The sequence below is a fragment of the Cheilinus undulatus genome, linkage group 20 (assembly GCF_018320785.1).
Source record: "Cheilinus undulatus linkage group 20, ASM1832078v1, whole genome shotgun sequence".
Lineage (NCBI taxonomy): Eukaryota > Metazoa > Chordata > Actinopteri > Labriformes > Labridae > Cheilinus > Cheilinus undulatus.
The window spans coordinates 20,845,664-20,855,852 of record NC_054884.1 but is presented as its reverse complement, the minus strand read 5'-3'; the positions used below and the strand labels follow the sequence as shown (position 1 = coordinate 20,855,852).

Here is a 10,189-nt window from a genome sequence, read left to right as displayed (position 1 = left end):
CAAACCTTGCATCAACATGACCTTTCAGCCCCTCAACAATCAGGGGTCAGCAGGAAAAACCTGCACACTTTAGTCTGCCTCCACAGGGCACCGCCCCAGGGCATACGGCTGGATAAACATAATGGCTCTCTACTCTTAAACATGTTTTCCATTTGGGGAAAAGAATTAGACTTATCAATTCTACACATCTCTATCTGGCAAGGGAAAGAAACATAAGGATTGTTTAAGTGGGGGATTTTTCATGTCTTAAAAATGCAGCAAGAGAAGCTCAAATTATTTTGAAGTTATGTCTTTACATTTAAAAATGATTCCCAGGGCCTTTGTGAGGGCTGACAACGTACCCAGCCATGAAGACAAGAATTTCTAACCATGAAAACAGATTTTAACAACAAAATCGATAAATTATAAATGCCTTATGGAGTATAAGTACAGCTAGGGGGCCAAATCATGTCCCATTGTCACTTAGAAACAATAAACTGATATAACTCAGTGTACCATTAACTCTAATTCACCACCTGTTAGCTGACTTTTCCATCAGTCACAGTAAATGCTGCCTCCTGAGAAAGCTGGGAAGAAAGTTCAAGTGACTAAATGGAGCAGTAAGAGGTAAAGTAATTGTCTTTATTTAAGCCAAGGGCTATAATCTCTCGGCAACCTCACGCAGTTAGCTTGTCCAAGGGTTGAAGTTAAGGCACCAGCAGGAGGGAAATCTTAGCTAATCTTGGTTCACTGTTTCAGAGCTGAGAACAAGACTTGTGTATTGTTACAGGGTACTGCTAAAATGTGTTTCTGTGCACCCACAGAATCAGTAATCTGAAGTAGAGATTTGTGTGAGAACATTTAAGATATTCTTACATATTAAAGGTTAATAGGTTAGTACCTTGGAAAAATTCTAAGTAGACATTCATTTTAAGAAAGTATGATAGAGGTCTACAGGCATGGTGTTGTGAACCATAGCATTTCAAGCTAATGTGAATCATAAAATAGTTTTATGTACCAAGGTCTGATGTGGAAATTAATTTTAGGAAAGACAGACGAGGAGTCTAAAGGTTTGCTTAAGTATTCATCTATATAAAGAAAAACAGCGGAGAAATTTCTATAAATTAAAGCAGAAAGGGTCTATAGATGCATGCTGATGCATATGATAGCACCTCAAGCTAATGCTAGTATCAGAGGTTAGTATTTATGTGCCAAAATCTTAAAATAGATGTTCATTTTAGGAAGGATAAAGTTGACATATTTGTACATATTAAAGCAAAACTAGCTGTTAATAGCTTCTGTGAACAAGAGCACTTCAACCTATTGCTAGTATCCAAGCGGCAAACTCCAGTCCTGAAAAATTAAGCCAGTGCAGAAGTGCAAAAAATTGCAATACAGCGAGTGTCCACTTGAGGCTGGCTGCAGAACACCGGAAGTCCTGTCTGGACATCAGTTAAAAAGCCGGTTTTTACACTAGAAATAAACTGGTTTACAGCCTGGTTCAAAAAACCAAACATGTCTCATTAGCCAACATCTTCATGTGCTCTCACTGTATGGGGGATGAATTTCTTGTACTACAATGGTTTTGATTATTTTTAGGAAAAACCTCACTGCTCACTGATTGGCGCGTCTCATTTGACTGACAGCTTAGTGGGCGGGCCATTAAGGTGATCCACAGTTCCGTTGATTTCAATAAGGAAGCCGCCGCAGATTGGCTTCAAGAGCTGTTTGAGTAAGCAGACAGCTGACCTCACATAGAGTTTGTCCAATTCTTTCTACAGTCTATGCTAGTATCATAGGTTGGTGTTATCATACTTAAGTCTGAAGTAGCCATTAATTTTACGAAAGCAGAACTGGAAGTCTACAGGTATGCTATTTCTGAACTATAGCATTTCAACCTAATGCTTATCACAGGATAGTTTTAACGTACCAAAGTCTTAAGTGGAGATTTATTTGAGGAAAGTCAGACGAGGGGTCTACATGTATGCTACATGAACCATAGCATTTTAAGCTAATGCTAATCATAGGCTAATCAACAGGTATTAACATACTAAATTTTAAGTATATATTTTTTAAAGGAAGGATAATGTTATGATATTCTTGCACATTAGAGCAGGCCTTGGGGTCTATCTATAGACATGCTAATGTGCCAGTAGCACCGAAAGCTATTGTTAGTATCATAGATTAGTATTAATTCATTTTTTGGTAGATATTCTTTTAAAGAAAAAATAAAGCTAAGATTTTTTAAATAATTATCATTGTTATATTTTAATTTCACATGCTTATACGAATAGCACCTTAAGCTTATGCTTGTACCAGAGGTTGGTATTTACGTGCCAAAATCCTAAAATAAACATCAATTTAAGGAAAGATAAACATCATATTTTTACATATTTAAGCAGAATTAGGGGTCAGTAGGTGTGCCAATGTGAACAATAGCACTTCGAGGTAATGCAAGTATCACTAGGTAAGTATTACTGTACTAAACTTTGCAGCAGAGATTAATTTTGAGAAAGCATAGAGGTCTACAGGTTTGCTGCCACGAACCATTGCATCAAGCTAATGCTAGGATAGTAGTAGCATACCAAGGTCTGAAGTAGAGATTAATTATAGGAAAACCAGACGAGAAGTCAACAGGTATGCTAATGTGCCATTGTTTAGTATTAACATATAAAACTTTAAAGTAGATAATCATTTGAGGAAAAATAGAGTGCTGAAACTTTTACATATTAAAGCAGAAGGGGTCCATTGACACATGCTAATTTGAACCTAGCACCTCAAGCTAATGCTAGTGTGGAGGATTGTATCAATGTACCATAATCTGAAATGGATTTTCTTTTAGGAGAGATACAGTTAAGATTTCCTTGCATAGGCTATAGAAGCAGGAAGGGTCTATGGGCTAGTATGATTGTAGTTCAAGTTAATGCGAACACCTACCAAAATATGAAGTAGAGATCCATTTTAGAAAAGATAAAGTGGGTCTAGGGGGACTGGGGGTCTGCAGGTATGCCAATATGAATGATGGCATTTTAAGAAAATGTTAGTTATAGGTTAGCTAATGTCAAAATGATATTAGGGTCAATGTAAAAATACTTAAAGATTTGTTTTTCAATGAAGTTGTTAAATTAAAAGAAGCACTTAAGAAAAAGCATATAGAGAGAATGTGAAGATAACTTAAAGAAGCACTGACTGCATGACTGAACAGTCAATTGGCATTTCTGTTTCATGGCATAGGTGAATTTTGTTGTACACATATACTGAGAGTTTTTCTTTTCAATTTTTTTGGTATCTCAGTGGTGACAGTAATTTTACAGAAGTATCCTTGTGGATGATAATGTAATAGTATTAGGTAGAAGGGTCTCTTTGTCTATCGATAACTATAACTGAAAGGGAAGCGACATACAGTATACTGGTCAGACTGGCACAATATTGTATAAGAGGGACCCTTGAGGAAATCCAGTGTTTAATTTTCTCAAGGGTACATTTAACACAGATGTTAAACTCGTTGATGGCATTTTTTTTTATTTATGAAAACAGTATGTTTTTTTTTTTTTACATACTGGTCAACCTCTATAAAGAAAACTTAAAATTAAGTACATTGTTGCTAGCTAACATTCATGAATAATAAAAGTAATATGCAAAAAAGTTGTCCATCTTTTAATGTGTTGAAATTAAAATAAGGATGCTGATAAATCTGTAAATCAAAGACTCTGACAGGTACAAGGTAAACATTAGGTTTATTTCTGTAAGACACATGAATCATACAGTCAAACACAACAGCGTTTAATGTCAGACAGGCGCAGACGGCAGTGTATTCACAGCAGGCAGCTGACACCCTCGAAGTCAAAGAAACATGTCTTCAAAGTAGTCGTCAAACTCCTCTTCCCTAGACAGATGAAACAGACAAAATGATGATATGTCACACACGCTGCTGACACAGACTGTTAAATATTTTGTATGAGTGGCCTCTGACAAGCTCTTGCTATGTTTGCTTTTTAAAAGTTTGATATACTTTTATTCAAGTTCGTTTTGCCTATACAAAGTGATGTGTTTGTAAAGACAAATAAAACAAGGAATCAAAACAGGCAATTTTAACAAAGGCAAACATGGTGCATAAACATATTATGTACCCAACGTGAGTGTGTATTTCTCTTACTCCGTTTTGGTTCTGTTGCTCCGGCTGGCTGCCCCATACTGTGCTGAAGCACAACTATCACCTATACCTAGTCCCCCACTGGCCTGCACTTATACTACTCCGAGCCCAGCCAGGCCTATGCAAGGATACCTTTCCCTGTCCTAATATGACTCACCAGGTACCATGCTTCAGTGTTGTATGAAGCACTCACACTTGTCCAAAAATTGCTTGGAACTGTATGGACTGCCTAGTGTGAGTGTGCCCTTAAATCAACGTGCTTGTGGTTGTTTAGAACTGCCCCTTCCTGTTTACTTTTCAGTGCTCTATTTTAAAGTCAACGTCACAATATCAGGTGATGCGTGACAAGTGCAAGTTAAACCTTTAGTAACTTCCTGAAAGTTGAGAACAGCTTTGTGCAGGATATCTAAGTGGTCTACATATCATGCTATATAGGGGTCTGTAACTTGTGAGGACTAAGTGTTAAGGGCTGTCTCTGATGGTTTTAGAGCAGCTTACTGGGTTTGGTTTAATATGAACGTTAGCTGTTAAGCTCACCTTGACTTTTCCTCCACTGCAGGGGCAGGTCCGCGCCAGTGGTCGGCTCCTGATTGGTCTCCTCGCTCATCTCCAGCTTCAGAGTCTATTAAGGAAAGTTCAGAAAGCTGTCAGTCATGCTTTAAGCAAAGAAAACCAGGTCAACCAAGTAACCTTTGCTCATCAGTTTCAAGGTCAGGATGCCTGATGGTGATGGTGAAGTGGCATTTATTGCTTAGAAATTTGCTTATAATCTGATGTACTACACTTCAAGTCCAATGAATATCTTTGCACGGTCAAACTGTTCTGTGGACTGCAGAAAGACATGGCAGCTAAATGTTCTGTGGCAGGGAGTTTACCAGGGATATGGTTATAACTTCAACAAACATTAAAAAAAAATACCCAAGCTACCTTTTACGTTAGAAACTTGGCCAGCAATCACCTTTGAAAATAAAGCATCAGGGGGCGACTGAGGTAGGGTCAACTCAGCTTTATACAATATATGAAAAAAATAAAGGAGAAGAAACTTTTAAAAGGTGGGGAGGGGGGATTAAGACAAAGGGTGGACATGTTCGGAAGAATTATAATAGTAAACAGGAACCTTAATGCAAGGAATTATTTTTTATCATTATTATAACTTTTTTCTTTTCCCTTTTGCACCTTTGCTTTATTCCATTTTTTTCTCTTAATCTTTCTTTATCATTTTTTAAACATTTTTTATTTTTTTTATTTCCTCCACTTACACTATTCCTCTCCATATATACAACGTACATATATATCCATATATACAGAATTTTTTACAGTGTCTTTCTTCCTGTCTTTAATGTATTTATACAACTTAATCCCGACTAAAATTGACAACGCATACCCTCACCATTCCATTATGTTCTCCCAAAACAAATAAATGCGCCTTACACATACACACACACACACACACACATATATATATATATATATATATATATATATATATATATATATATATATATATTCACACACACAGCACACAAACACAAAAAAGCCGCCTTTCAGCACAGATCTGGGGAAGGCTATGAAAAAGTTCTGTGCTGAAGGTTCCCAAGACCACAGTGGCATTCATAATCATCAAATGGAAGAAGTTTGGCACAGCCAGGACTCTTCCAGGTGCTGGTTGTCAAACTGAGCAATTGAGGGAGAAGGGCCTTGGCATGAGAGGCGACCTAGAATCTGAAGGTCACTCTGACTGAGCTCAAGAGATCCTGTGTGGAGATGGGACAAAGTTCCAGAAGGACAACCATCACTGCAGCCCTCCATGGATCTGGACCTGACCTGGACAGAAGCTTCTCCACAGTACAAAACACATGGAAGCCCGCTCGGAATTAACAAAAAAAAAAAAAAAAAAAAAAAAACACTTGAAAGCCAGTGTGCACAATATACCTTTAGACATTACACAGAGACTGGCCATCTCCAGGTGCTACCCAGTCGACCAATCACAGGGCTCATGGCTGCGTCATTCTGGCCTTTACTTACATTTTTGAAGAGGTGCATATCGACTCTGTGTGTAGGTCTCTGAATATTGTTCAGAGCTATGCTGACCAATAGGGAATGCTACAGATGCACAAGTAAAAATATGGCTCAGACATTTTTTACATATTTTGCCATACAGATATCCTGGGATCCCACATACCAATGAGCCCAGGAGTTTTTGGTTCATGTAGGATTATTTAGTTTGTGCTAATTTGGTTTACAGCAAGTCATTGGTATCTGTATAAAGAGCAATACAGTATCATGTAAGATAGGCCAATTATTACTCCCTTATCTGGAGTAGTCACTGTAGTCTACTTTTATATAATCTAGCCAGTGCCAAATCTCAATTTACAAAATAAAAGCTTAATAACCTGCTCTGGATGTTGCCCTGATTTACAGCTCTCCCCGTTGTTGGGGAGACGCCATGCCTACATAATTTTAAGGTTCCTGATTGTTCCTAGATGTAAAAATGAAATATCACATGGTTGTTTGGTATTCTTAAGTTTAATTAAGTAAAGCTTTCAACTGCTTTTAGTCTAAATCAATACAGACAAAAAGATTGGGCGTGTTTGTGAATGGCCCAGTGCAAGCTGAACTCAGTGACATAACCTCTGGACAGAGAGGGCTTGTTTTTGTCAACTGCTCCCCCCAACCATCCATCTATGGAGACCCTGGAATAGAAGGTCAAAGACGCCTTCTTTTCATGCTGCTCACAGCGAAGAGTAGAAGGACAAGAAAAAAGAAAAATGTCAAGAGAAACGGGGTGAAAGACAGTTGAGAAGAAGCAGACCTGCTGTCCATCTATCACTATTAACTACAGGGCTTAAAAGATGGTTTTTCAGAGAGGACTGTCAGAGGGTCTTCACTCCAGAATTTAGGAGGAGTGTTACGCCCTGGAGGCCTGGAGGCCTGGGGGAGTAGATCATAAACTCTCCAATGTATTTGGATTTTTTTTTAAAATTTTTTTTAAATGAGGGAGGGGCGACTGTTCCAGGGTGTGTGTGTGTTTGAGGGAGTTATGAACGCTACCTTTGTCCGAGTTCTGTGACTTCTCTGAGCTGCTGGAAGAGGAGGAGCGATCTGTAGAGAACAGGGAGAGGGATATAAAATAAAACGTGTTTACATCACGAGAGAGTTGTCACAAAAAAAAAGTTAAGAGAAGAAAAACAGGAATGATATAAATTCCCTGAACAAAACAAAGCTGCAGCAGCCTCTGTCTATCTGATTAAGATCGTTGCCCTTACTAATGGGGGATTTTTACCTCGGTGCCTTTTGTGTTTGTCTTTATGTTTGTGCTTCTTTGAGTGTGAAGACGCTCGCTTCCTCTTCTTCTTCTTCTTCTTTGGTGGCTCCGTGTTCTCAGATAACCTTTTAGTCTTCGTTTTTGCTTTTACCTCCTTCCTCCTGCAAACAGAACCACACTTCTAAGAATCTACATTCATGCTATAAAGCAGCCAATTATAGCAGCCAGTTACAGCACTAGTTTGGAAACAATGTAAAATCCTTGAGGACCAAATGCACTTTTAAAGTTATGTGAATAAATCTTGACTAGAGCTTTACATAGGCAAAGATTTTCTTTACATTCTGTCAGAATGAAACTCCCAAATGGGCTTTTAATATTGTAACTCACTGTAAAATGTATCTGTATTTGTAGAGCCTAACTCTGCAGATAAGTTGTCTTTATCTCTCAGATGGATATCAAGCTCAAGCTTCATTATCACATTCAAAACTTTTTCAAAAGTGCTAAATAGTCACAACACTAAAACACGTTAGAGAGAAAGTAGGCAGACATCTGGAGAGACAATTTGAATTACAAACATGCTGCAACATAATGTGTACCAATTTTCCAAGGTGGCCTTCCCTTTATCTTTAGGACAACTACAGTTTCTAACACAAAAAATACCCACAATGGGTTTAAAGACTGACATTAATTATGAGCATGTGTTGAAAAGTTTGGTTGCTTACTTGTGGTGGTAGTTGAGTTTTAAAGAGCATTCAGGGCACACTCCTAGTGGGGAAAAAAACAAGCAGAGTTCTGTCAGAGATCAGCAGGATAATTGGGGGGGGTTACTATGATTTATGCATACTGGTAAAAGTGTTTAAAAGACAGTTTCAAAAAACATTTTATTAGTTTATCTATCCCTGTTGAAGGTACAGTGTGTAAAATGAGGAAAATTAGTGGCATCCAACAGTCAGATTACAGACTGCAACGCTTGCTGCTCAACCCTGCATTTGGTAAAGTAATGGTGGCCTTTAAGGACAAAAAGTATATGTTCTTCATGATGATGGATTCAAGCAGGTCTCTCCAGAGAATTTGCTGGACCAGTGAAAAACCTAGAGTGAGGGCCCTCTAAGTTGTATTTTATTAATAATGTCAATGCATGTGTTTTTGATCAGTAGCATTAGCTCTAGCATTTTGATGAGGTCTGATGTTTAAATTATTTATTCATGCTGTGTTTAGTTGCTTTTCTGTTTCCAACCATCTTTGCCACTGAAACCCCATTTTTGTCACTTTTGACCTATTTCTGCCTCTATTTTTGCTACTTTAAACCCATTTTTGCAGCTTTTTTCCTTTTTGTCACTGCTAACAAATTTTGCCACTTTTTTTGCTACTTTTAACCAATTTTTGCCATTCTTTGTCCTTTTTTGCCACCTTTAGCAAATTTTCAATGCCTTTCTACCTTAATTTCACCCTTTTATTACACTTCTATCCAAGTTTTGCAGCTTTTCATCCTTTTTTGGCACTTTTTTACAGCCTTTGACCCATTTTGCTGCAAATTTTGACGCTTTTTGTTACTTTTAACCAAATTTAGCTGCTTTTCCCTTTACTGTAACTTTTTGCCACTTTTAACCATTTTTTATGCTTTTCACCCTTTTTTTTTGCCTTTTTTCCTACTTTTAACCATTTTTTTGCCACTGAAAACCCATTTTTGTCAATATTAACCATTTTCTGCACCTTTTTTTTCTTACTTTGAACCCATTTTTGCTGCTTTTTTTCCTTTATGTTTTTTACTACTTTTAACAGATTTTTGCCATTCCCTGTCCTTTTTTGCCAACTTCAGCAAATTTTCAGTGCCTTTCTACATTTCTTGCCCCTTTTTATACACTTCTGACTAATTTCTGCAGCTTTTCACACTTTTTTGCCACTTCTTTGCAACCTTTGACCCATTTGGCCGCTTTTAACAAATTTGCCACTTTTTGCTATTTTTGTGGTCCCTACAGTGTCATTTTTTGCCACTTTCAGCAATTTTTTTTATGCTTTTCACCCTTTTTTTTTTTTACTTTTTGAGCCTATTTTACCACTTTTAACCAATTTTTGCCACTTTTCAGCCTTTTTGCCATTTCTTTGCTACTTTAGACCAAAGGTGGGAATCTTTAGGCACCTCACAATTCGATTACGGTTCATAGGGCTGCGATTTGATTCTTAATCGATTATTGATGCATTTTGATGCACTTTTTTAAATTTCAGTTTTTCTCGCTGTGTCAAACATGATAAAAACTTTACATTTGGGTTTAGAAAAAAAGAGATAAATTAAATGTCCGCTATCCTCTTATGGAACATGTGTGTAAACTAGAAATTTACAAAAGCACTGAACCAAAGGTAGCAGCATCCTTTCCTTGTAACATATCTGAAATTACAGACATAAAAATGTCCTTTTTCGCAGATGAACAACTGGTAATCTAAATCTTGCTGTTGCACACTCCGTGTTAGAGTTCCACCGTTTTGTTGCAGCTATAAAATATTTAAATGATTATCGATTATTGGACATTTATAAATTGATTCAGAATCTTCCACTTCCACATCACGATGCATTTAAGAATCGATTTTTTTCTCCCACCTCTACTTTAGACCCATTTTGCCACCTTATTTCCTCTTTCAACCCATTTTTGCAGCTTTTTTCCAGTTCAGCTTTGTCAGACATACTACTTAATACTTAACATACTTTTACCTTTATTACTGGCTAAATATTTGATTCCTTGATGTTGTTGTGCTGCTTTTCTCTGCCCATTTCTCCTTATTCAAAGCCCTTTATC

At 37.4% G+C, this 10,189-nt stretch overlaps 1 protein-coding gene across 2 annotated transcripts in view; it reads right to left on the bottom strand.

Moving 5' to 3' along the window:
- Positions 1-3,697: 3,697 nt before the first annotated feature.
- Positions 3,698-10,189, bottom strand: part of fra10ac1 (FRA10A associated CGG repeat 1) — a 32,880-nt gene continuing 26,388 nt past the window's right edge. For both annotated transcript variants that reach the window (XM_041814931.1, XM_041814932.1), the window contains 5 exons: positions 8,120-8,162; positions 7,416-7,558; positions 7,184-7,234; positions 4,670-4,754; positions 3,698-3,865 (listed from right to left, as the gene is read on the bottom strand). In XM_041814931.1, coding sequence (XP_041670865.1) covers positions 3,823-3,865; positions 4,670-4,754; positions 7,184-7,234; positions 7,416-7,558; positions 8,120-8,162 — 365 coding nt within the window. In that variant the 3' untranslated portion in view covers positions 3,698-3,822. The remainder of the gene's footprint in view (positions 3,866-4,669; positions 4,755-7,183; positions 7,235-7,415; positions 7,559-8,119; positions 8,163-10,189) is intronic.